The sequence below is a fragment of the Hermetia illucens genome, chromosome 1 (genome assembly GCF_905115235.1).
Source record: "Hermetia illucens chromosome 1, iHerIll2.2.curated.20191125, whole genome shotgun sequence".
Taxonomy (NCBI): domain Eukaryota; kingdom Metazoa; phylum Arthropoda; class Insecta; order Diptera; family Stratiomyidae; genus Hermetia; species Hermetia illucens.
Window position 1 is genome coordinate 37373268 of NC_051849.1, and position 27801 is coordinate 37401068.

Below are 27801 nucleotides of genomic sequence, written 5' to 3' on the forward strand. Positions count from 1 at the left end.
GCCTTAATAAGGAACTCCAGACACCCCGGTTTTGCGCCGAGGTCCACCAATTCGATATCCCTAAAAGCTGTCTGGCGTCCTGGCCCACGCCATCGCTCCATCTTAGGCAGGGTCTGCCTCGTCTTCTTTTTCTACCATAGATATTGCCCTTATAGACTTTCCGGGTGGGATCATCCTCATCCATACAGATTAAGTGACCCGCCCACAGTAACCTATTGAGCCGGATTTTATCCACAACCGGACGGTCATGGTATCGCTCATAGATTTCGTCATTGTGTAGGCTACGGAATCGTCCATCCTCATGTAGGGGGCCAAAAATTCTTCGGAGGATTCTTCTCTCGAACGCGGCCAAGAGTTCGCAATTTTTCTTGCTAAGAACCCAAGTTTCCGAGGAATACATGAGAACTGGCAAGATCATAGTCTTGTACAGTAAGAGCTTTGACCCTATGGTGAGACGTTTCGAGCGGAACAGTCTTTGTAAGCTGAAATAGGCTCTGTTGGCTGACAACAACCGTGTGCGGATTTCATCATCGTAGTTGTTATCGGTTGTGATTTTCGACCCTAGATAGGAGAAATTGTCAACGGTCTCAAAGTTGTATTCTCCTATCCTTATTCTTCTTCGTGTTTGTGTTTGACCAGTGCGGTTTGATGTTGTTGGTTGATTCGTCTTCGGTGCTGACGTTGCCACCATATATTTTGTCTTGCCTTCATTGATGTGCAGCCCAAGATCTCGCGCCGCCTGCTCGATCTGGATGAAGGCAGTTTGTACGTCTCGGGTGGTTCTTCCCATGATGTCGATATCGTCAGCATAGGCCAGTAGTTGGGTGGACTTGAAGAGGATCGTACCTCTTGCATTCACCTCAGCATCACGGATCACTTTCTCGAGGGCCAGGTTAAAGAGGATGCATGATAGCGCATCCCCTTGTCGTAGACCGTTATTGATGTCGAATGGTCTTGAGAGTGATCCTGCTGCTTTTATCTGACCTCGCACATTGGTCAGGGTCAGCCTAGTCAGTCTTATTAATTTCGTCGGGATACCGAATTCTCTCATGGCCGTGTACAGTTTTACCCTGGCTATGCTATCATAGGCGGCCTTAATTAATAAATATAAAAACAAGTCCTGCGAAAGACCTAAATACAGATTTGTTCTGCACAAGAAAATGCAGATCTCTTCACAAAACACCTCAAAAGAACCTTCCAGCCTCTCGATACACAAGCGCCTACGTGCATAACCCCCGTCAGAAAAGTTGACCCTCTGGGTACGACCCCATCTATGCTACGCGACGCGACACGGCCACAAACTACACTGCTTGTAAAAATATCTTTATATGGTTTTGTAGGCAGCAATTCACACTTCAGTGACACTGCGCGATGCGACATTCAGCCAAGCGATGCCCTGGCAGAGGATATTTTGCAGTGGCGCGTGTCATTTCGATATAATGAATTCAGGTGACTGCTACGATTTTTCACTTTTGGTTTGTATCCACTTGTTAAAATGTCAAAATGTGTAAAGTACATGGAATCGAACCTTAAAGGTGCGACACTATATTCAGCACAACTGCCGCGACGCGACATGCCTTTATTGCACTATAACAGCAGCCAACTATAAACAACTAAATATATTGATATTTTCACAGTTGGATACAAACGAAAATTGAAAAATCGTAGCAGTCACCTGAGTTCATTGTATCGAAATGACACGCGACACTGCAAAATATTCTCTGCCAGGCAACTCAGTCGCGTCGTATTGCTTGGCAGATGTTGCGTAGCGTAAATGGGCAGAATATTTTGCAGCGTTGCGTGTCATTTCCATATAATGAACTAAGCTAACTGCTACGATTTTGTTTTTTTTTTGCTTTGTATCTTCTTTTTTTTTCAATCTTTGTCTCGTCCACAAGCGGGGTCGGCTCGTCGTGATCGGTCTCGCCATTTGGTCCTATCAAATGCCTGAGCTGGATGCAATCTCGAGGCTTTTAAATCCCCATCTAGCATATCAACCCACCGTTGTTGTAGTCGGGCTTTTGGTCGTTTACCATTGAGTTCGATGTTCATACTAATCCTGGCAAGTGAATTCTCGTGATCCTACCATCGAATACCATTATTTTCGGCTAACACTCAGAACCATAGAGAGCGAGAGGTAAATTTTAAATTTGAGACGTTCGTTGATATGTCGATCACAAATAACAGCAGTTGTAGAACGCCACTTCATCCAGGGTGCGTTAATACAGTTCTCCATTGGCTGATAACGTTGAGTCGAGGTATTTAAATCGGTCAGTTCTGGGCAGGTCACTGCCGCTGACAGTGATTGTGCCTGTTTCATGGGGACCGATCGTCAAAAATTCAGTTTTATTCAGATTCAATCTGAGAGTCCGTTGCATGAGGCGATCATTCCATTTTTGGACAAGTTGCTCGAGATCATTTTTGCTGCTAGATGCTAGGGAAATTTCATCTGCATAAAGCAGTGTATAGGGCGCTGGACGTTGGATCTCTCGTGTGACGGTGTCCATAACAAGAGCAAAGAGGAGTGGTGAGAGGACGCTTCTTGGAGGAACACCAACAGAGACACGAAGCGGTTTTTATACACCCGCCACTGTTCGAACTTTGCTTTTCGGATCGTGGTAGAGTAATTGAGCTCAGCGCACGAGTTCTTCTGGCACTAAGTGTTGTCATAGAGCATACCAGATGAGTTCGTGTGGCACACGTCAAACGCTTTCTCTAGATCTATTAATGTAATGTAAATAGGGTGATGCTTCTCACGGTATTTCTCCAAAAGTAGTAGTAGTTCCGCAGTTTTTGACAAATCCGGCTTGATTCACGGTTATTTCAACGATTTCGCGAATACGGTTGTCAAGAATGCATTCAAGAATCTTCATGGTATAGGAAAGTAATCGGACCGGACGGTAATTTGAACATTCTGCTCGACTACATTTCTTTTTCCATATTGGAACAGTAGTACTTTCTTGCCAGTCAGATGGTGTCTTTCTTTCCTGACTAACCCGATTAAAGAATTCACTGAGCCACAGTGTTGGGTCCCAGCTCTTCGCTTTCCAAAGCTCAGATGCGTTGTCATCAGGTCCTGTGACTTTTCCCGATTTCATTCATTGTATTGCCTCTTCGATTTCAGTTGCGCTGACAGTGAGTCCTTGAGTGTTTTACGTGGGTACCTGTCGTGGAGACTTAATCCCACGGTTTTCTTAAGAAACGGATTGATTTTGTGACCACAATCAGAGCCCCACTGTGACAAACAACAACGGTATCAGTCTATACCAAGTGCATGGCTTAGCATTCATACTGGTGGATGCAAGACCTACCTAAATCTCTACCGAACTAAGGAGTACGGCACCCGTGTTGAAACGCAACACCACGCCGAGGCCCGAAGGTCTCTTCTCGCTTGAGCATAACCAACAACCTCCATGAAGCTCCCACTAGGGGGCCAACCGCAAACCACCGAGCTGTACTCACATACAACGGGAGTTCACCCGAAGTATGAGAGTCCAGGGGCTATCCCGGTTCCCATGGTACCAGTATACCTCTGGTGAGGTTTCGTGACCAAATTGCCACTTCAGATGAGTACCCGTGCAGACTCGGGTCTGATCGCCCTGATTAGGCCTTTGGAGCATTCGCCTACTGCATCACGGCCGGCAAGCTAAAATGAGTACAGCGTCTCTCGGTGCCACCACTATGGGGGTTCTCCTCGGCCACTTGGTGTTGGTTCGGCCGACAGGGTTGCCGCCCCGTCTTCCTCACCGCCACCTCTGAGCACCAGTTGCGCTGATAGATGGAACTGCTCCAAATGTCGGCAATGATTGTGGAAGTGGGGGATGAGTAAATTCTTCAGTTGAAATCTGTTCGAAGTATTCTCGCCGTTGCGGCTCGACGATTGGTAAGCAAAGTACCGTTCTTGTCATTAACGCAACAGAAGTGTTCGATATCCTGTGTACGTTCGTTACGGCTTTTAGCAAGTCGATACAGATCTCTCTCGCCATCCCGAGTATCCAGTTTATCGTAAAGGTTTTTGTCTGCTCGGGTGACAGCGACTGCTTTCTTTGCTTTCCGGTTGGCATTCTTATAAATTTGCCAATTGGCCAGCGTTTTACCGTCGAGAAATTTGTGGTAGAGGCGTTTCTTTTCATGCCCCGGGCCAGTGCGTTCCTCACACCCACATGACCATTAAGGTCACCGGCAATGATAATATAACTCTGAGATGGCAATGCCAACACCATATTGAGTGTGTGGGTTACCAAAATAGAGAATTTTATAGCCATTTTTACCGCGTTCGCGTTCAATGTCGCAGCTTTTGGTTTCTTGCAGAGCACAGATATCAATGTGCCTTTTCCGAAGGGCTCTTGCGAGTTCCGCGGTCTTTCCAGTTAGGGTACCAACATTTAGCGTGCAGACACGTATTTGTTCATGCGTCAAGAAACCTTGCTCATTTCTCGACAGGACCGGGGCCCGTTCTGCCGCGTCGACTGAGGTGGACGCCCTAGCATTTCTTCGAGGCTTGTGACTCAATCCAATAATCATGTTTGTAACGACATTGTATGCATTTTCTTGGTCGGCCTGTCGCGGGACCTGCCACCCAGGGAGATCAGGTAGGATTTAACATAGTGGAATCTTTCCCTGATCTCAGCATTTTATTTTTGTTTTACTGAGGATAGTATAGAGTACTTTGCCTCAAACCCTCCTCCTTTACCTGGGCTTGGGACCAGCATACCATGTTAATAACATGGGGGAGTTAAATACAGACAACATCTTCGCCTCAATTATCGCGAGGCCGCATTCACTGTTTTTGGTAGTTAATAAGCATCGAGAATCATAGAGGATGATAAGATGAATGATATTGTGGTAGGTAGATTGCAAAGGATGGCAGTTTTGGAATGCCATTGCATCCATGTTCTGCTGATGCCTAGGGCACGTCACCGTTGTATGATAGTATTGATATGAAATACTTAAATCGGTTAGTGATATCGGGGTCGGTCGACAAAAACTCTGCTTCATTCACATTTAGTCGTAGATCGTACGTCATGAGATAATAAGTCTCCTTTTTGGGCAAGTTGCTAGATATCTGCCTTGTTGTGAGATGCTAAGAAAACATCATTAAAAAATTTTCTGAAAAACGTTGTGGTGTGAGGCTTTTCAGACCAAAAAATATGGAAACAAGACATATAATTTCGAGTAGCCGATAATCGATGGTTCTTGTGATTACCTAATATTAGCCAACTTTAAACGTTACTTGAAGATGTTGGTTCCTTGATGGTTTTTTTGCTTATGCAGAGCTGCGATTGCAACTGAAACTGTATACGCCCTACCATTCGGACCAAGATATCAGAGACCTCTTCGCCATTAATAATTGTTTTTTGCCGTAGAATATACATAAGTGACTCAAATGTTAATGAAACGTCAAACATTATAGTTTCTATTGCGATTAAATTTTTTGTGCTCATAAAACTTTAATGGCGTTAATTTGTATTCTTTTCAGAAATTTCAAGCGTACAAGTACCACTGGTCGGGCGTAAGTTTACCCATTGCTCTTGAGGTCACACCTTGTTCTTTAGATCAGTTGGATATAACAACAAATGTTGTTGTTGCTAGTTACCTATACAAAGATATAGAAGGGATAATAGGTAATATTTGCAAATGATTTTCATTAATATTCCCAGAACCTACATTGTGAAAACTCCTAGGAATTCAAGACTATGACGGAGGCATTGTTCTCGCGTGTGGGGGTTTCAGCCGCCTTCATTTGTTCAAGGCAATGAATCATCATGAAGTTGTCCAAAACGTAGTCCAACGTGCCGCTCAATTTTTGAGCATCGATATCAAAATACTCAAAAGTCAAATTACCAAACAACAATTCGAATTAGAACGTTTCGGAAAATATAGGTAAGTTTCAGATTGTTTGGAGTTTAGTTTTCGAAGAAATAAGGTAACTTCGTTTATATGATGACTTTTTAAAGCGGAGATCAATTTCAAACGTCGATGACTGAGTTCACCGTCCAAAAGTTCTCAACTAGACATGGTGATCCGGTGAAACGTATTTTATGTCTAACAGAAACGACCATCCTTGAACGTGATCCTCAAACATATTCGGTAAGAAGAAAGGGGAACTCTGTGGCTGCCTTTATTTTCAAACTAACGCTCTCTTGTCGATCAGGTATGCACTCTCAGGCCATTGGTAGACATCTACGCCTTAGTCCGTGATAAAGATAACACGCAACAATTTAGTATTGAATATAAAAACGGCATAGTTAGAAAATATATAACCAACGATAGGTAAGGTCCATGTTCAAATACGCTTGTTCAAAAAGGTTCAGTATTGTGTTCTTGCAGAGATTCATTGCTAGCAACAATCCTAGATGGGGTCCGATCAAGTGGCAATCAAGACGTTCATGTTCGGATTGCAAACACCCCTCGTAGCAAACGTGTAGTGCCTCTCAGTCACGCAGTTGACGAGGAGACTGAAGCTAATTTACTGAGGCTTGTGATAAATTGTTTTCAAAACCCAACGAAGCGTTTTGAGATTCTAGAAAGATTTAATGCGAATATTCCATACAGTGGATTGAAATATAGTGTCACGCAGGATGTAAGCAGCGCTCAGTTGAATAATAGTTTGGAATTTGACAATTATGATCATTTTTAGAGCTTATTTGCTGAAAATAAAGAAAAATTAATTTCGAGTGCGTTACAATCACTTGCACAAAAAGAAGTAGATAACCCAACAGCACAGCTTTCCAATGTAGACCTCGAAGCAACATTCCATGCCCTCAGGCGATTATTAGCAAGTAAGGTCGGATATGCAGCGTTCACGAATTTGCCAGGGTAAGTGAATTCTGCTCACTATGAAGATTGGCTTTAATTCGAAGTTTTCTACAGTTTCAGAGAAATTATTGGCAATAAAGTGGTTGCTTCCTTGCGCCGAAATGATTTATCTGTGACGTACGCGGCTATTGACACCATTAACTCTCTCATGCATTCAATGAACGCCGACTATGATTTGAAGCAAGAACAACTGAACAAATCATCTGTGCTCTCTTCCAAGCAATTTTTAGAGACGTTGCTGAATATGTGGACTAATCATGTGGTAGGTTGAGGTCTAATTAATTCGGTGGAGCCCAATTAATTCGGTAGATTACATGTAACTATTCGTAATATTTCAGAGTCGTGGTAGTGGCGCCTTAGTTCTTTCTGCCATGTTAGATTTCCTTACATTTGGACTCTGTGTGCCATACAGTGAAACAACAGACGGCAAACAATTCGACATACTTTTGGAAATGGTTGCGGAGAGAGGACGGTATTTGTACAAATTATTTCAACATCCGTCCTTGGCAATTGTTAAAGGTGCCGGATTGGTATTGAGAGCTATTATTGAGGAGGGCGAAACACATGTCGCGAAACAAATGCAGTCATTGGCGCTCGATGAAGCCGCCCTTTGTAGACATTTATTAGTATCACTATACACGCCGGCTAACGATCCTACTTTGGCAACTCATAGACAACTCTCGAGACATTTGGTAGGGCTTTGGATAACTGACAACGAGCAAGCCATGGAATTATTGAGAAGAATATTTGTAAGTTATACTACACTGAAATATGTTTTTCTACTGGAACGATTGATTGATATTCATGAATTTATTCCTAGCCTGCGGGTTTGCTTATGTTCTTGGAGAGTCCTGACCCTGTGCCACAAACTGACGTCGAAGAGGATAAGCTCAACTTCAGGGATAATTTATCCCTTGCAATGCAACATTCTTCTCAACCAAAGCGAAATGCATTAGTGAAACATTTAGAGGTACTTTGAATTGCATTGTATCTTGTAAGATTTTCCGATTACACATTCAAAATTTGATCAGGGTATCAAGCATTGGGGCCTCAATTTAATCGATCATCAAGAGAAAATAAATCAAGCACTCAAAAATCGTCCCATTGTGCTAAGAAATCGACGCCAAAAAAAGAAAACTTCGGACGCCATAGTGAACTTGCCGCTTTTCTTCTATAGTTTCACCAAGGACCATAGCCTGCCGAATTTGATTTGGAATCATAAGGTATTCTGTGGCAGGAAAGAACTTTAGACAGTATTTATAATCGTTTTTCTGCTCCACCTTTAGACTCGTGAGGAGCTGAGAATGTGTCTTGAAAATGAACTTCGGCAATTTATGACTGATAAAGAATTGGCCGGAACTTTAATTGTTGCTTGGAATTATGAAGAGTTCGAAGTGCAATACCAGGTGAGCATAAGACTACCTTTGAGCAGTTCATGTTAAATGATCCAAGGAATTGGTGGAATTATTATTTCAAATATTAATTCCAAAATATAATAATTCACTGAGATTATACGTTGTTAATGTGATGATCGGTTTGCTTTCCAGTGTCTTGCTGATGAAATTAAAATCGGAGATTACTATATTCGACTGATCCTTGAACGGGATGACTGGCCACAGAATCTTGTAAAAGATCCGTAAGTAATATTTGTCTCCTCATTTTTCTTTACTACAACAACATGATCTCTTAAACTGAACGAATGATTGATTGCTCGTGTTAAGCAACGTCACACAGGAATTGGCGATGCTGTTGATTGGTCTAGAGGCGGTCGGCCACGCTCTGCTCGTACGGAAAAGGTGGTTGAAGAGGTGCGGTCGAGAATTAATCGGAACCCTTGTAAACAGAAAAATATAGCGCCTGACATGAAATTAGCATCACGAACGGTTTTTCGCGTTTTGGGCGAAGACTTGAGACTAAAAGCTTACAAACGATGGACACCTTACTCCGCAATTGAAACATTTTATAGTCGAAAGATCCCAAATGCTACAGCGTGCGTGCGGCAAGAGCTAGTTAAAAAATCTTGTTCACAGGCAAAACAATTTTTACATTTAAACAAAAATACAACAAGCAGAACGACCGCTTGTTGCGTACTGCTTCGAAACGTACTACTGTGTGCAGTAGTGTTTTGGTCTTCGCGAGTTTCGCGATGTTAAACCCTGGTTGAAAAGAGGCCAGCCAGAGGTTGAGATTCCTCTTCTCCTGGATGGAGCGTTGGGTCTCGTACTGGCGAACGTCGGTGGCTTCTGAGAGGCCTGCTTGGGCGAGGGCGGTCATCACGTCCGTTCTCGGGTGGAAGCTGTGGAGACTACAGAGGATCATATTCACAGGCTTCTCGCACTTTGGTGTATATGAATAGAACTTCTTGGCGTTCGCCGACAAGAAGTGTTTGGTGTCGGTGAACTCTTTGATAGAGTTGACGAGCACTTTGGTGCATTTTGCATCCTTTTTCAGTGTGAACTTGTTGGGCAGCTTCTCCAGGTGCGCCGAGATGATTTGCGGGATGGCAGAATCCTCCTTCAATATGATGATTATTCGAGGGACCTTCTCGCTGGTGCGCTTTTTGGCGTCGTTCGGTGCGCCTTCAGATGTTGAAGGGTGCGTCGCTGGTGCTGAGGCGACGGATGCTTGTTGAGTTGCAGCTTGGGCGTTCTGCAGCGGCGCGATCTTACTCCTTAGTTCGATGATCGTGATTTTTTGCCTGTGAATAATACGATTCAAACCGGCAATCCTTTCAGGTGGAGTGTTCCGGCGGGGCTCTGAGGCGGCTTTTTCCTCTTCTCCAGGCGCTGAGTCTAATGACGCTTCGGACAGCGCTTCGTCCGGCAATGGAGCGGGTGCTGCGCCGCGCTTCTGGCGCTTGACCTTCACCCATTCGGGCATGGTGAAGGTGAAGATATTGCGATGCCTGTGGAAACAGAAAGACAAATTAATAATTTAGCCAAGGCGGAGGCCTAGATTGTTCGTAGAGTGGAACGTCTCCAGGCCGCGGAGACAAAGTGCTGTCTATGTCAACGCCGACCGAGATGACCGGCCGGCGACTGGTCGTGACTTGACCGTAACACTGCCTTGGTCTTGTGTATGAACTGTGAAATATGAGTGGTGGCGTGCTGACAGTATTTATAGCTACACTGTGTATATGTATATGTGATCAAACTTTGATCAATATTTTTTGTAGGTGGAGAAGGACTTGCATTTCGGTCCTTTTACACATGGTTGCATGAAAACTAGACATTTCTAAATATTTTTCAAATATTTGATGCCGTGGAAATACAATAATACTCGTTCATGTGCCCTGAGATTTGGGGCTTAACAATACACTCAAAGTCTTCTCTGCTTATAGGCTAGCAACCTTCAAATTACAACACATCGACAAAGCCTGAGATAGCGATTGATCTCACGGCTATGAGCTTTGGCGATAGAAAACGAACTATGAATGCTTTCTGAAATGTGTACACGCTCGTCAACAACGATGGTCTCCAGAGTGTCCGCTTTCTCCAATGCAAGCCTGATTTCCGACAATATAAGCTACATATTCTGGGGCTAGGTGAAGTGGGACTCTGGAAAGTACTCCTCTCTCTCTCTTGCAATGTGCTATTGTATTTTGGAAAGCCGAGCGCGATTCCGGTCTAGATTAAGAAGCATCACAATTATACAGTACTATGTACAAACGGAGACTTCCGATATAGTGGAGAACGATACTTTCTATGAGCAAGTGCACGCAGTTCAGGAGAGGCTTCCTAAAGGTGACATTGGGATCGCGATGGGACTGTCAAGGCCTTGCAGACTGTATCAATAATGGTGGGAGGTTTGTGGATTTCTTCTGTCTCCACCGCCTCGTCATCGGTGGCATATTGCTTGAATATAAAGTTTGCCATAAAGTCAGTTAAGTTTCAACTGCTTTACACCGCACGAGCAGTCCGATAAACTACTTTGCGATCAACAATAGATTTAGGAGTTGTCTTCAGGATGTGCGTAATCAGAGAGACGTTGACATCGCTCTCGAAAAGGCTAATGTTGTTCGCTTACTTCGCTTATGGTACGAGCTGGAAAGCTGCGACCCTTCAAATTCTACATCAACGTACCTTTCTGATCGGATGACAGGTCTCCTGAGTAACTATGAGCCTAAGAATATCGATTAGCATTGGGCAACTATCAAAAATATTCTTTTCCTGAGTGCTACATAGGTCGCCGCCAACATCCCGAAGAGGCATCACAAAATATGGTTGACTGCGGAATAGTGATATTGAAGGCTTTATTGATCGCTACGAGTGATCACGGCAGTGCGGAATCCCGGGAAGTTCTACACAATGTGCGCAGTGGCAAAAGGGAATTTGTTAGTGATCAGAGAAGCAGCAGCTACCGCAGTTCGCAATGATTTCAAAACCGCGGTATAGATAGAAGTTGTATATGGTCGCAAATCTCTTGATGGTTCTGTAAAGAACTTTGACGGTCGACTCCTTATCCACGATGATGAAGAGGTGGAAAGAATATTTCATCACGGTTCTTAACCGTATGACATTCAGTGAAGTTCCGCCTCTTTTGGATGAAATAGAATTATATTGAGCGCAAATCCGCCTTATTGACCAGAGCTTGGCCAGAGCTGAAATATTCGTTTTGAGAATGATGGGGTCCTAAGTCGGCATCAACTTAATGCTGGACCGGACCAAGCACGCTACGGTCACGCTGCTCCCAGGGCAGAGGTGAGGCAGCGTCTGACGATTTGCCTCTGCCCTGGTAAGAAACCGTAAAGCCGTCATCGCTTAACTTTTTTGAAAAGTTTGGTTGCAAGCCCTAAGCGAGGGGTCCGTGGACCAGGAAAGAGGGAGTAAGTTGCTCCCCATTTGGTCCGGTCCAGCATTAAGTTGATGCGAACTTAGGACCCCGTCATTCTCAAAACGAATAGGTTTCTACGTTGAAGGGATAAATGAATTACCATTAAGATAGTAAAAGTCGATAGTATATGTGTTTACATGTAACGGTTCCTAAATGGGTCAGCTGAAACCTAGTTGAAACGAGGTTAGACAATTAAGTAATGAGACTAATTTTTTTTTCCGGGCTTGTGGTAAACCTGCAACCTTCAAATTCCCTTCCCCTTCCCTCGCATACTGCTCCTCTCCATTGATATATTTACCATCGTTCTAGCTTGTTTAGTTCGCCTGCTGTGTCGTATTGAGTAGACGTGTGTTGGTGGTGCTCGTCACAAAAATGGAGAAATGAGCAACACGTCGCGATAAAATTTTGCGCGAGATTGGGCGAAACAGCTTCAGAAACGTACGCTAAAATTGTAAAAGTACTCTGATCGTGCTCTTAGTCGTGCCCAGGTGTTTCGATGGTATAAAGAGTTTAAGGAGAGGCGTGAAAGCGTGGAAGACGAGGCGTGGAGCGGGAGACCAGTCAAGGTGCGGACTGACACGAATGCGCAGCGTGTGCGCGCCCTAATCCATGAAGATCGGCGTTTAGCAGTTCGAATATTGGCCTCAGAACTGGGTATGAACCGTGAAACAGTCAGACAAATTTTAACAGACGATTTCGGGATGAAAAAGTTGTGCGCGAAGATGGTTCCAAAGAACCTTTCTGCGGAGCAAAAGCAGCATCGAATGACCGTCGCAGAAGACTGTTGGAACAAGTGGAAAACGCTCCCACGCTGCTTGATCGATATGATATATCACTCTGTGACTTTTTTTGTTTCCTAGAATAAAATTGGTAGTCAAAGGAACCCATTTTGTCAGTCAATTACGGACATCCAGGCGGACGTGATGAGAGTACTCGCGGACATCCCAGTCGAAGCGTTCCAGAAATGTTAGGAAGAGTGAAAAACACGCTGGAATCGCTGTATAGCTGCCCAACGAGACTACTTTGAAGGGGATGGCAGAGTTGTCGAATAATTTTTAAATATACGGTTTTTATGGAATCAGTCTAATTATTTAATTGTCTAACCTCGTGGTCGGTCTCAAGACCAATAATGCTGTAATCCTAAGGTGGGGGAACTTTCAGCGGATTGAGAATTCCTTCAGTTTAATGATTTAATGGCACAAGAATCATTTACATGTTTTCTAAAAGATAATTCATTTAAAGAGAATTCGTGGGGATGTCTGGAGATGACCAGTGGACAGTATGGGAATCGAGGCCATATATAGTGTCAATTTGGAGTCGTGTGTAGTCGTCAATTTGGAGTTGGAGGTTGCTTTAGTATCTGACGAGTTTTTTTAGTTCCTTATGTAAATGATTCTTCAACAGTAATGGCTTTCACATTGCCACGGTGCGGTTCCCTAGATTTCCCAGGAACGAATTCCATTTGTTATACCTTTTGTAATAAAGGCAGCTCATAAACAAACAGCCGCGATAAATATTTATAAGTTCACAAAAGTATTTGTCGTTGAGATATTTAATGGATCTATATTGACAGTTACTGGGAGTACTGAATCCAGCATAAAGAGAACTGGGAAGTCCCAGAGGAATGCGTGGCGGGATATACGGAAGTTTTCTACACTGATGGCTTAAAAACCGAATAGGTTTGGGGACCGGAGTCTACCTCTCGAATAGAAACGAGAAGTGGGCTTTTTCTTTGGGACAATATGCAACGATTTTTCAAGCCAAAGTTTATGCGATCCTCAGGGCGACAACCTGGATGATTGACGACCGGTTGAAGGGCAGGCTCATCGCAGTGATAGCCAAGCTGCATTGAGGGCGTTGAGTAGTCCTTTGATCACCTCGAAAATCGTTCAGGAATTCAGAAACCGTTTTAATTCTATCTCTAAATTCAATAAGGTGGAACTACTCTGGGTACCTGGTCACTGTGGCGTAGAAGGAAATGAAATCTCGGTTGCTTTAGCGAAAGAGGGGTTAATCTCCCTCAAGCCGGGACCGGAACCAGCAATTGGAGTATTAGTAGCATTGGCTAGATCTGTCTGCAAAAACTGGGAGCAAGCGTTCCTCAATGACAGGTGGCAGAGCCTAAATGCTGCTCAACACACCAAACATTTGCTGTCAGAACTGAATATACGTACCGCAAAGTTTATTCTGTCGAAAAGCAGGAGGACTTGAAGGAGTATTGTGGGCATTCTGACAGGCCATAATTCACTAGCTGGGCATATGTTCAAAATAGGAATTATTCAAGATGATACGTGTCCCTCCTGTTATGAAGAAGTGCAACCCAGGGAGATTTCCTATGTGAATGCCCGGCCTATGGACGCATCAGGCATCAGATCTTTGATGCCGATGTTCTTCAGTTGCGACGGGTAGCATCACATCCACTAACGGAAATCCTGCGATACGTTAACGAATCTGGAAAATTCCGTTAGATGGGGCGACGAGTACAACAGGCCAACATGGCTTGAGTGCTCAGAAGCGGTAGCTTCTCCCCCACCACACACACACACACACATATGTTGTCATTCAATGGTGAAGTGCACCATAAAATTGCTTCGCAACTGGTGTCTTTTGCGATCGACGCATTAACGTCCGGCTCGAAGTCAAAACGAACGAACTTCTATGATTCATTAGGTAAGATGGGCCTGAACATAGAAGTCGATAAGAAACAACCCGAAGGCCAACCGAAACAGCGATGACTTGATATGATCGATGCTGATTTTAGAACTGGGTTCCACTCGGATCACAGTTATAACTGAGAAAATTATCGAACTGGAAACTATCGAAAAGGAAAGGAGCCAAAGGCGGCCTAGAAAAATGGAGTAAGATTAGAAACTTTTACCATTTTTTGCAACCAATTACATGAGAGGAAAATTAAAGCATGGATAATCTACTCATGATCCGTCCTTATTATTTGATACCTGCCCAAATATGCTGTCGTTATAATTTTCTCATTTCTATTGACGCCAATAATTCCTAGAGGAGGTTCAAAAGTGAAAAAAAAATTGTGGTTCATATAAAATATATCTATTTTAGCTTAAGATGAAAACATTTCTTTCTTTTCTTCTTTTTCAGCGTTGAACTATTCAATGCCTTATATCGTCGTGTATTATGTCGTAACCGTTTGAATGACGATCAGCTTACTGTTCTATCTCTTCAAGCACTAGCTAAAGTTTACAAAAGATACCATGAACAAATTGGGAAATTTAGTGACATGACATACATTGTTCAATTATTAGATAGGGTAGGGCAAATATCCCCTAAAGCTATTACCGTAGCAAATGTTAATGTCTTTCTTTTTCTAGTGTTTGGCACCCTCTTTACGAGACGCTCTCCTAGGCTTGATAAAATGTTTGGTTTTGAATAAAACCAACTGTCGACCACTAGTAGACCACATACATTGTCTCGTTGATTTAATCACGCTGGCGCATTTACATAAAGGACGTGCGCTACCCAACACAAAAACGAACGTTATCGAAGCTGGTCCCAACATGGAAATGTATGAAGAGAAGGAGTGGTACTACAATATTGAGAAGGAGAATGAAAAACCAGAACGGCAAGGTCCTGTGACTTATTCAGAGGTGCTTTCATTTCATGCAGCTGTGAGTCACTATTTCACAACTTTCGTTTTAGTTAAAAGAGCTTTGGCACAAGAACGTTCTAACTCCCCGCACTCGTTGCTGGGCTATTGGAATGGATGGCTGGCGTTCGTTGCAACAAATTCCTCAATTAAAATGGTAAATTATAATCACTTCAGAGCAAGCAAATTGATGTTGTTTATTACTCCCTTTTCTTCCTTAGGTGTTTAATGGCAAAAGGTCCGACTCTGTACAATGAAAGTGAACTAGCCTCTCACATTTTAGATATTTTAATACAGTGCACTAGCTATTTTCCCAGTCGTAGTCAGAACGGCGGTGCAGTTCTAATTCCGGGACCAAAAATGTCTAGAAAGCTTTCAGATTTTGTTTGTTTACCGCATATTGTACAAGTCTGCCTAACTCATGATCCTGGTCTTTTGGAAAGAGTGGCTACGTTATTATGTCAAATTATGGAGGTAAGTAGAAATGGGACTGATATCCGCAGACCTAATTGCAAATCAATTTTTGGCTTCAGGATAATCCGGAAATGCCGAAGGTCTACTTGACGGGGGTGTTTTACTTCATGCTTATGTACACTGGAAGCAATATATTACCAATTGCTAAATTTCTTAAGTTAACGCATATGAAACAAGCCTTCAGGAGCGAAACTGTAAGCTTTAGTAGGGTAGAAGGCATTATTTTATTTATAATATGATGTGGTAATTTCAGAGCTCACAATCAGGTATCATGCACCATAGCATACTAGGTCCTTTGCTGCCCGAAGCGATGGTTTGCTTTTTAGAAAATTATAGCCCAGAGAAATTTGCTGAAATCTTTTTGGGTGAATTCGATACACCCGAAGTTATTTGGAACTCCGAAATGCGAAGATTGTTGATTGAGAAGATTTCTGCTCACATTGCTGATTTTACACCTAGATTAAAAGGGCATACTATGGCAAGGTAATGGCATCGGATAACGGTTGGGGTTTCTTTTATATTTTTTCTCTTATTTCAATAGGTACCCATATCTGGCAATACCAGCGATAAGTTATCCCCAACTCGAGAATGAGCTTTTCTGTCATATCTACTATTTACGGCATTTATGTGATACTCAAAAATTCCCAGATTGGCCAATTTCTGATCCTGTACAGTTGCTTAAGCACACTTTAGACGCCTGGCGAAAGGAAGTAGAAAAGAAACCACCGCAAATGACTGTGCAACAAGCTTACCATGACTTACAAATTGATTTAGAGAAAATACCTAAGCCAGACGAGTCGACTATTCGAAAAAGCTATTATCGTTTGGCTCAAATGTATCATCCTGATAAGAATCCCAATGGACGGGTAAGAAGTGTTTTTTGTAGATTTGTAGCTAGGTTTGACGTTATGATGTTGTTTTCAGGAAATGTTTGAGAAAGTGAATGAGGCGTATGAGTTTTTGTGCTCGAAATCAGCTTGGAACTCTGGTGGTCCAAATCCAAGTAATATTGTGTTGATTTTGAGGACGCAAAGTATTTTGTTTTCAAGGTATCCGGATGGTAAGTTTATTTCAACATACTAGAGCCTACAATTTTTATTTTATGTAAATGCTTCGGGCTACCCTTTCTAATTCTGTTTATGCTGGGGGTGGTGTACGGACGTCTCTTCCTATATCCGCTAGTACTAGTTGGTAATGTTCCTTTTTTTTCTTCGACAAATCAGAGAAAATGGAACCACGGTTTTCTGATGGGGTTACAGTTCCTGTTCCACGTGTACTGATCTTTCGTTCGCAATTCTTTGGCAAGAATGATTCCAGAGACGGTAGGTTGTCTTTGAAATCATTCTTGTTAACGACATCAATGTATATACATAATGTCTCAAAAATAATGAATCTTGTCCGGAATCACGTGGGGTAATTAGGATCACAAATTGTAGCTGTCTCTTTGGTGAATGATAGATATATCTTAGGCTGGGATAAGTAACTCATCTCGGGTCCCTAGCAATGCTTCTTACATGGAACTATACGGCGGACTTTCGGTTTACCTAGACATTAGTTGTGTCTGCTGGGTGAATAATTACTGCATAATTTTCGGATAATTACCTTTTTTTGCCGCTGATATTGTAAGGTCCTTTGCTGAATAAATTGGGGTAGAGCAGGCGCATGCCGTAAGATCGAACCAAACCCTAGTACTTATACATGGCTTTGCCAAATGTCGTTATGTTAGTTCAATTGCCGCATAGCTTTATCCCGATAACTGAAATAAGCTATGGTTCTGACTATCGCTTAATCAGGTAATTACTTAGCCCTTAACTTAAAGACGCTGTTACTAACAATAGCAGCGATACCCGGGATCCTCCGCAAATGATTAATTTAGCTTCCCAGTAACCGTTTGCTACCTTGAATTCATTACATTACTCTGCTTGTCGTTCGAATTTTTCATCTGCTGAGACATGAGCAGGTTCCGGGTGAGTTTCATCGAGGTTGTGAAGTATAATTTAAGGTGGAAAGCTCCTACCTGCACTGAAACCAGCTCAACTATTCTAGTCTGTGGCACTGGATCCATCGACCAATGAGCCACACCGGCGAACAAAATGTATAGACATGAAAGAGTCGCTACCTTAATTGCACGCCCCGTTTTCCAGTACTAATCAGTATTTATTCTTCCTCAGTCAACTACCTTCCAGGATTCTTTCACCTATATTGCTTTCGAAGATAGCGCAAATAGTCAATCTTGAATTTTATCCAAAAACGAATCTGTAACTCTTGAATTTGTAGTAATTTCTTGTCGTTAAGAGTCCTTCGCATAAAGCGTGAAGGTGACAAGAGGCTTCTTTGAACAATGAAATGGGCTGTCATTAACTCATGCGTGTCATGGTTATTATCTGCTAAGGGAAATAAGGGTCGACTATTCATTATCTTTTTTCAAGTGCAAATGGAACACGCTCGCTTCACGTATCGCTCCAAGCTTCTAATAGCTACTTCAAACGAGCCTACAAAACACATAGCCCTTGGAAGGCTGCGATGCTCATGCGACCATATTTCTCTCATAGTCGGCTATGGATCTGTGCCAAGTCTTTCTAAACGCGGTCCTCAATAAATTCGTCCTATTATCGGAGCAAATTCTTCTCGGCTGAAGTGATACCATGAATGGATTCCTGTTAAGGTCCATAAATGTTTCTTAATGAATCGCCATGGAAACGAATACAGTTATGTAAACTTTTATAGGTTTCGAAGATCATAGATTAGAGATTTTTATCTGAAATGGTCCGCATAGTTCTCTTCCTATGTTGGAAATCATTCGTTGGGAACTTATGTATGTATGTAACATTTGTATAAAAAAATGCACAATAAACATCTTTTGCAATTCCTGGAGTCCTTCAATGAGATAAAGTAGGGGAAATTCCTATTCTGGAGTTTAGTTCACTTAAGTCCTGGTATTTTATCGAGTTTTCATAGCTTTGCGCATCTGGCGTTCTTGTCAAGCAGGGGCTTCTTCATTTGGTTTAGTTTTTATTTCTATTTAAAAATTCGTTTTCCTTTTATGTGTAAATGTTGCATTCGTCATTGGCGCCAAAGGGCGCGTCGTCAAAGTGTTGCCTACCCTCTTGTAGATGTTCACCAACTTAGGTTCGCATAGAGACGAGGTATATCGTGTTGTAAGGAGATGTTGAGATAGTCTTAGGAAGGATACTGGACAATTTTCGTCGGTCAAAATGACGATGACCCTTGGGGTGCAAAGGTAAATGAAATCACGGCATTGTCGGCATTAAGGTGAACGTAGAGCCTATGCTGACATGGCGCGATAGTGTGTGTGCCTTACTGGGTGAACTGACTCTGAGATCCGAGTCTTCGATGCGTTCTGCCGATAGCACTGAAAAGGTGGAAGAAATTTCTCCTATGCAGTGGTGCGAGATCGAGGAGAGCATGGTGAGGCTTAATTCACTTGGCTGGGATGGGATGACTCACGAGATGTGTAAGGCCATCTGGGGGCCATCCCATCTCATGTCTAGTGTTGTGTACAAGAGGGCTGCTTCCCGGCGTTTTGTTTTCTTCCTGAAGTCACTAGTGAAGGGTTAAAGTAATCCTCGGTAATATAGGGCCATATCTCTTCTCCTGGTCCTTGACAAGGTCCAGAAGAGAATTATGGTCCAACGACTGGGGATGATGATCTCGTTTCGGACGTTACGGCTTCCGAACTGGCAAGTCTACCCACAACGCCTTAATGGATATGTAAAACTTTGTTGTCCATTGTGTTAGCAAGTACGTCAGATTTCAAAGGAGCATCTGATTACCCAATTTGGTCATCTGTGTGGTCGGAACTTCGTGACAGTGGCTGCCAAGAATAAGTTCTGTGTAAGAACTACTTTCATGGTAGAAAACCATTCGTCAAAGGTGTCAGTGAGAGTGTACGGGTTAATGTGAACCGCGGCTGCTCACAGGGATCTATGGCAGATCCATTTATGTGGAATCTGATGATAGGTGAACTGTTGGGCGAGTTTAAGCCGGGGTTTGAATGCACTGCCTACGCGGATGATTTCCTCGTTTTTGTTGAGAGGAACAGCTGACTTGAGCTCGAGCAGCGGCCTGCTGACTAGCGCGCATCGGAGAAAACCGTCGCGTTGTTGCTGAAAGGCAACTTACATTGCCCGCTACTCGTTAAGTTGAGCAGAGGCAATTTTAAATACGGGAAAACAGTCACATATTTGGGAGTGATAATCGTGGGACGTATGTATACTTGATTGCACTCAAGACCCGTTTGACTAAATTGGCGTGTATATTTCATATATGTTTCTTGTATGTTGTATGTACGGGTTTGGTTTTACGATAACGGTACAGGGCAGGAAACTGCTCTACGCTTGTCAGTGTGTCTTCCTGTATGTAGCACGATTTCGACCGATTTCGTGAAGGTATTGTTGGGTGTTTCTCCTCTTGATATAGAGGTAGTTCAGCATGTCACTTCCTACATGATCAGCCAGGGCGTACTTTTGCTGCGAAAGGATTTAATTTACGCTGATCAGGTACAAGTGTTAGGCTGTTAGATGAGAGTATTACATCGAATGGGTAGGTTAGATGGAACGAATGTGACAAAAATCGGATCAAATACGAGTACGGTAAATGTGTGTCTGCTAGAGGATCGTAGATTTCGGGATTTACATGAGTTTCCTACTGATGGGCCATGGTAGCCTGAATGAGTTGCTCTTCCCGCGGACACTTGCCTTCAGTCAGGGTTGTGTTCTATGTGAGGCAAATTTAGAGGACAGGTTTCAGGTCGTCTGTGTCTGCCCAGCGGACTGTGACATCTGCAATTTAGACGACATGGACGTTCATGTGTTTTTAACCAACGCCTGCTGATACGTTTCGATACGCTAATGCATATCCATGTGGTGCCTTCTGGCTGCTTCATATGCAGTATGATGGGCGAATGGCCATACTGGGGGTGGTGGACAACGACCAGTTCCTTGTGCTTTGTGTTCGTGTTGTCTAGTGGTGTCTCACGTGTTGTGTTATACACGGAGCAGTAGTTGACTAGTGGAAATGTTTCGTTGCCGTTCTCCGTACCAGGCTGATTCCAGTCAAGCCGCTAAGAGTGTTGTCTCCACGTACTCGAACATGGCGATCAGACCCGAGTCTGCAAGTGATTCATCTGAAATGGTTCTTGTCACGAAGCCTCACCGGAGGTTATCTGGTACCATGGGAAACGGGATAGCCCCCAGGGAGCATTTGTTCCAAGAGAATTCCTGGAGGATCTGTGGCCCTTGTGAGCCCTGTGCCCCTTAGTTCCGACAGAGGTGTTAGACCTTACATTCACTGATATGAACGCTGAGACTGCACTCAATATAAACCAGTAGCGTTGTGCTTGTTACGGCGGGGCCTTGGTTATGGCCTCCATCCCCGATTATGCCTACACGTCAGGTATTCACGTTAAATTCCCAAGGGTTGATTCACCATTGTTGTGAGTCTTATTTTGTTCCTTTCATGGAGTAGTGACGGTATCCCTATTTAAAGGAGATTGTTTAATAGGAACATGTACTAATGAGAATTCTCCACTGACTCGGGATGTAAAAATTACACCAGGCTGTGGTTGAATGTGATATTTTGCTCTGATGTGGAAATGATCAGGCTACGTATCCATCTATGAATTTGCATCATTATCGAAAGATGATAAAGTAAAGCTCTAAGATATATTCATCGCACATGATGACGTGCTGGAAATAAGTTAATCAGATATCAGATATCAGTGCTACATGCGCAGCTGCACGGAGGTTTCTATAAGTAATTATGTTACACACAGTTCAGGAGAAGCTTCCCAAAAATGACATTATGATCGGGTGATGAGTAATTTGAATACCAAGGTGGGCTCTACTAACACCTAGCCAGAGTGTGTAATGACGGAGAGAAAAGGTGAAACCTTTTGCACTTTTCATCGCCTTGTTATCGGCGGCACATTGTTCGAACACGGTGCTTGCCATAATGTCAGGTGGACTTCAACTGAACGGCAACGAAAATCTGATCAGTTTTACCAGGGCGCAATTAGCAGTAGATTTAGAAGTTGTTTTCTGAATGTGCGTAACAAACGACGTGCTCATATTGACCTGGAAAGGGATCATCATCTAATGGTCGCTTACCTTCCCTTGCGTGTTGCTATTGCTCGCAAGGCAACAGGGCGTCGATCTCCCAAATTCAACACGGGTCGCTATTGAAAGTGCCTTTATCTCTGGTGCGGTTGAAGTAGTCGGGCATGTCCCAGAAGGAAGCTGCAGATCTGGTTGAGTGCAAAAGCACGGAGATTGCTTGATGAAAGTAAGGAGCTGTGAGGTCTGTTGATGGCTGCGAGTGGGGTGTGGGCGTAATGCGTTGCGTTATCATGGAAAACTATGACAAATGTATGGCAGTGTACGCCGTGATAAAAGGAAGTTGACCATTGTTTTGGTGAAAGAGGTAGAAGCTGTCACAAATAGCAATGATTTTGTTACCGTATACCGCATGACGAAAGAATTTATTCATGATCGTAATCCTTTTGACGGTGCTGTGAGGGACGTTAACAGCAGGATGTTTTGGGCAGCTGACGTGGTACAAGAAGATATTCGAAATAATCGTAATATGCGAATAAGTACTGCTCCTTCAAGCAGAAACGAAATTATCTTTACCATCAACAGGCTCAAACGAAGTAAAGCCACTGGCCTTGACTCCCTATAGAACTTTCCATGGCGCAAAATGTCACGTCCTACATCGAGGAATTTAAAGTCGAAAGCGGAGTTGAGCAAGGTTGCTTCTTATCGCCCATACTCTTCCTTTCCGTTATTGGTGATGTTATTCATGTTGCCTTGACTGGAAGAGGTGAAGGGGTTCAATGGACTATGCCATCTTTCCCCAAACGCCCCGATTACACCCATGACAAACAAAAAGAGTTGGAGAGGGTTGATGTGACTAGCCATCGCATTCTTTCTATTTGCATTAATTGGAAAAATAGTGAAGATATCAAACAATTTATATATCTAGCTAGCCTTTCTGCTGAATGCGGCACCCAACTTGATGGAGTCAATGCATTAATAGCACTAAATTCGCTTTCTTTGCTTTGTCCAAAATCTGGGAATGGAAAACTCAACACCGATATCAAATTGAAACTGTTCCGCGCCAATGTTCTCTTTACGCTACTATACGGGAGTAGTAAACGGAAAGTGGCCGCAACTGTACTCAAATACTCCAAGCTTTCATCAACTCTTGTCTGCGCCGTGTCATTGGTATATTTCTGCCTGAAGCAGTAACAAACCAAGAACTGGGTCAGCGTATGGGCCAGACAGCGTGGACATGCTGTGCTAAGATGTCATATTCAAAATTCTTATTACAATACAATAAATCGCTCTAGATTAGTTAGTTAAAGTAACAGAGAACTTATTTCAATATTTCTTGTATTCACAGTTCTTCAACCGTACAAATATGCTGGCTACCCACAACTTATTAAAACGATTAGGCTCGAAACTAAAGATGAACAACTTTTCTCGAAAGAAGTTCCTCTTTTAACTGCAGCTTCAGAGTTATGTTACCATACAGTAGATTGTTCGGCACTCAATGCGGAAGAGTTACGTCGCGAAGAAGGCATTGAAGCTCTACTGGAAGCCTATACGCGCTGTGTATCCATTCTAGGAGTCGATTCAAAGCCAGAGGACTTACACTTCCAAGTTATTTCGAACATAACAAAATGTTTCGAGGTAGCATGCAAGTTTGAGAATTGCAAGCAAAAGATTATTCAGTTACCACAATTGATAGCGGATGTATGTCGCGTTGTTTATTTCAAGGTAATATTATGTGAGCTTCGAACGTGAACGAACACTGTTTGATTGGGTCTTTTATCCTTCAGAACGCTCTTTCAGTAAGTTTAGTTACAAACCTAGCCGCCAACAATTACAATCTCCAATGCGATTTGACCAGAAATGGAGTTCTTTGGTCTCTTTTGCTGTTTATGTTCGACTACGATTATACTCTAGACGAAAGCGGTGTTGCTACCGATGAGAAAACGAACAACCAAAAACTAGCCAATAATTTAGCAAAAATGTCAATTTTAGCATGTGTTGCTCTTTGTGGATATCAATTGGTAGAACCTGAAAAGGAACCACCGTCGCCACCGAAGACAGAATCGAAACGTTCATCTGTTGACTCAATACAAGGAGCGAATTTAACACAATCCACGTACATGCAGAACGCTCAAAATCTAATACAAAACTCAAAACATCTCACGCAGAATTTCAATGTAGAAAAGTCACCTAAGTTGGCAGCGATTACCGATGGAAATGAAAAAAGTGGTCCGGTTGTTGAGTCTCAAGAATCGAAGGTGATGGAGAAGGAAAATGTTGTTAATAAGCAGAAGTACTTGATAAGGGGAACAGCGTCTAATGCAATAACTAAGAAAGTTTTGGATGTTCTTTTAACTACGTATATTTCGAATCAATTTGCAACGGAAACGGAAAATGTGGTGAGTATTATACATTTTGTAGGTGTATTTGAAACCGGGAGACGGGTCCTAAAGTGTTACGTTCCTCTGTGAGCTAACAGTACCAGTGTAGTCTGTGTAGGGTTCGAAAGCTATTCTTATGGACCCTTCATTCAGTTATTTTTATTTTTATTACTTTACGTGTTGAATTTCGAAGTTGCTTCAACTTGATAAGTTGTCAGTTGAAGTAAACGCACACATTTCCGAAATATGGACGAGTCTTCTGCAGATTGTCATTGGAATTGACTATTTGGCTATAATGTTGTCATTTAGGAGCATTGGTGAAATGCTGAAATGTGCCGCCTATATTTGGTCGGTGGCTTTTTCGAAAGACAATCCTTTTCCGTTTTGCGAACAATAAGTCAATACAGTAGCTCCCTCTTAACTACCTTGGGATCAGAGCTTAGCCGGTTGACCAAATGGCCGATTAATCGGATGTGCAGGCATTTTTGTGAGAAAAATGAAGTATTTTTACTTGAATATAAAACATATGTACAGGCAGGTGTTTTCAGTTGAAAAAAATACATATTTATTAGTATATTTGAATATTTTACACTTTTTTTTTAAAAAATCGCTAAGACGTCTATAGAAGATGACCCAATACCGCCATTGCATCCCTCGCTTGGGTGTGGCCGATCTTTTCCTCTCCTTTAACATCATCATCATCAGCCTCCTCGTCCTCATCTTCATAGGGCTCTTCTTGTGTTTCTAGCGTAATTATTTCGTCATCTGTCACAAATTCGTTTTCAAGTTCGTCAACACAGTTTTTGATCCATTCTTCAATATCTTCGGCCTGCAACTGGTCATCTTCGGATAACGTTTGAAGATTTTGAAGAATGGTGGTAGAATTATATTCTTCGTGTGATTGTTGATTACATTCAACAAGCTCTTCAATGTTCATCGAACGTTTTCGCCAAGACTTAACGAAAGTAGAAGCAGAAATTTCTTGGAAGGCGGAAGCTAACATGTAAATTACGTCCTTTAAGTTAATCTTTTTACGTACGCACGTGTGCGGAAATATTTGAACTCCGGACGCGTGCGGTAGTCCCGTTTGCATGAGGACGCATTGAGCTGTTTTGAATAGAGTCGTGTTTTTCCGCTCTGGAAGCTGCGAAGTGTAATGAGGTCACCAGGCATTGTTGAAATCCTGTTTCGTTTCAATTTCTCAAAATTTGCCTGGTACTTTCTCTCATGGGGTTTTTATTTTCTTTTTAGTTTGAGTTTCAACAAAATTTTTAAATTCTCTATTTAGATTTGCTGTAATCATTGAATTATGTCTTGAAGAGTGTAGCTCCGCTTTTGAGCTACTGAAGCATCTCTTGAGACTTTCTTGTGTCAGTCGTGGACATTTCCAAGCTCTTTAGTGAGGTTTTTAAGCCACGAGGATTGAGATTACCCAAAAAAAATCTCCTTACTTTCCATAAATTAGCTCTGCCTTTTAGTGAAAAGTATTTGATGATCTTTGCGACGATTTTGGTAACTGACAAGTTTTCAGATCTGGAACAAAGTATGCGTTTTCCAGCTTGACTCCTTTCCCTCTTTCACCATCAAGAGGGGCAATCTCGGTGTAACTGTTCATTTTACTGTGGGTAGTAACATTGCTGCTGGTGAGCTTAAGTCTATCGAGAGATTTCCTTACGCTACAAAATTGTTTCGAGATGCGATCGCCATCGAGGCACCATTGATGGACGTTTTTGTTTCTTGTCGCCGGGAGGGAGACTCCAATCACTATGTCCTTGATGTAGCCATTCTTTTCAGCCAGCTTCTTTCTTTTCATTCAGCATATATATATGATCTCTCTATTCCTTGAAGATAAATTGATAAGTTGCTAGATTTGTCAAATTTGCAAGGACCCGGGTGAAGTTTGGCCAATATCCTCCCATATACTTGAGAACGGATGTCGCTTTTTCGAATATTGTGACCTTGAGTTATTCGGCGTCAGGTAATATATCGTAGAATTCACTGCAAAAATAATGAAAGTCATTTGGGAGGCTCTAAATTCGTGTATATTGACATCCATGGGCTCGAGTCTATCCATGACATTTGGAGAGACGATTTATAATCTTGTGTTGGGCAGGACGCTTAACAATCTTTTGCTTGCAAGTAGGACTTCTTATTGCATAATTTAATTCTAGTTTTACCCAACGTGTTGTAATTTCGCATTTTTTACAGTTTAGTTGGGCTCTTTGATAAAATTGGGTCTGCCTTCCCATAACGATCCTGAGCCGCTCATTTTACGAAAGTCGTTTAGTTTGCCCCTAAATATCACCTTTACCTTCGATTTTTGGGATCGGAATTTCTTCGTTGAAGTGATCACGATTTTGGGGCTCATTGTTGAGTTGTTTTGCGTTATAACACTTATCAGTGCTTTCACACACAGCTGTCGCGAAATTTTTAATGTTGAGGGGTTGGCTTGAATACATTTAACACCGCACTATGTCAGTTATAATTGGGAAACCATATTTTAAAGTAGATTCCTTTGAAATGAGGGAAAGACAGTGCTACAAATGTGGTCATTTAGGATATATAGCTAAGACGTGTAAAGCATCCAAAAGTAAATGCTCAAACTGTGGCTCGTCCGAAGATTGCGATGATGCAGTCTGTTCAAAAAAAATATATCTTATGTGGAAGCCTAGAACAAGGAGCAAGGAATAGAGTCTGCCCTAAATGGACGGAGTATAAAAAAGCTATTAAGATCATTTCTAATGGATTCTATCTTTGCTCGCCGGTATACTTCGTCGTTTTTGCCGCACTTCTTAGTCTTCCAATTGTAAGACAATCCAGTGCAGTGTCTCAATACACGGCGTTTGAAAGACATGCATTTATCCATGGCTTTCGTAGAGCAAGTGATCCACGAAGGGGCTCCGTAGCATATGATGGACCTGATGAGGGTCTTGTATAGGATTAGTTTGGTTTTGGTGCTTAGACCCACTTTCTTACGAAGAGGAGAGTAGATTCTACCCAATGCATCATTTGCCTTGTCAATAGTGAGCTTCACATGATTATTAAATTCGAGGAATTCATTGAAATTGATACCTAGATATTTGATCGATTTCAACCCTCTCACTGTAGCATTCCGGTTTTCAGTTCCAAGCGTTTAGTCTTCCTGTGGATGGATCTAGATCCTAAGTATCTAGATTTCCTCCTGAAAATGCATAATTGTGTTTTGGCTGAATTAATTTTAATACCCCAGCTATGGTACTAGTAGCAGAGGTCAACCAAGTATTCCTCTATCTCGCTAACTGCCTTTTCGGGTCGAAAGTTGGAGGAGTAGACGAGTGTATCGTCGGTATTAGTTCTGGGCAATGTTGTACAGAGTGGGACCAGAAATGGATCCCTGCGGCACTCCAGAAGTTACCGGCAAGAAATCGACGTAATTGACGTAAAAATGTCTATCCTCGAAGAAATTGATGGCAAGTCTGATCATCGGAATTGTGAATTCGAACTTAATTAGTTTATAGATTAGTCCTTTCACCCACACGGAGTCAAAGGCCTTTTCTAAGTCCAGAGCACAATCTACCGTAGGTTTATTGTTGACGTTAAGTCTGCTAGCCACAGTATCGTGGAG

The 27801-nt window shown here is 42.5% G+C and overlaps 1 protein-coding gene across 1 annotated transcript in view; it reads left to right on the top strand.

Annotated features, from left to right (window-relative positions):
- LOC119655150 (dnaJ homolog subfamily C member 13) overlaps positions 1-27801 on the top strand; it is a 48280-nt gene that overhangs the window by 4219 nt on the left and 16260 nt on the right. The window contains exons 3-24 of the mRNA XM_038060892.1: positions 5480-5624; positions 5685-5883; positions 5958-6090; positions 6155-6273; positions 6331-6583; positions 6641-6819; positions 6874-7081; positions 7158-7568; positions 7640-7789; positions 7851-8042; positions 8106-8225; positions 8367-8455; positions 14764-14932; positions 14994-15269; positions 15322-15425; positions 15490-15742; positions 15802-15936; positions 15996-16225; positions 16284-16608; positions 16667-16802; positions 23165-23541; positions 23604-24215. Coding sequence (XP_037916820.1) covers positions 5480-5624; positions 5685-5883; positions 5958-6090; positions 6155-6273; positions 6331-6583; positions 6641-6819; positions 6874-7081; positions 7158-7568; positions 7640-7789; positions 7851-8042; positions 8106-8225; positions 8367-8455; positions 14764-14932; positions 14994-15269; positions 15322-15425; positions 15490-15742; positions 15802-15936; positions 15996-16225; positions 16284-16608; positions 16667-16802; positions 23165-23541; positions 23604-24215 — 4815 coding nt within the window. The remainder of the gene's footprint in view (positions 1-5479; positions 5625-5684; positions 5884-5957; positions 6091-6154; positions 6274-6330; positions 6584-6640; positions 6820-6873; positions 7082-7157; positions 7569-7639; positions 7790-7850; positions 8043-8105; positions 8226-8366; positions 8456-14763; positions 14933-14993; positions 15270-15321; positions 15426-15489; positions 15743-15801; positions 15937-15995; positions 16226-16283; positions 16609-16666; positions 16803-23164; positions 23542-23603; positions 24216-27801) is intronic.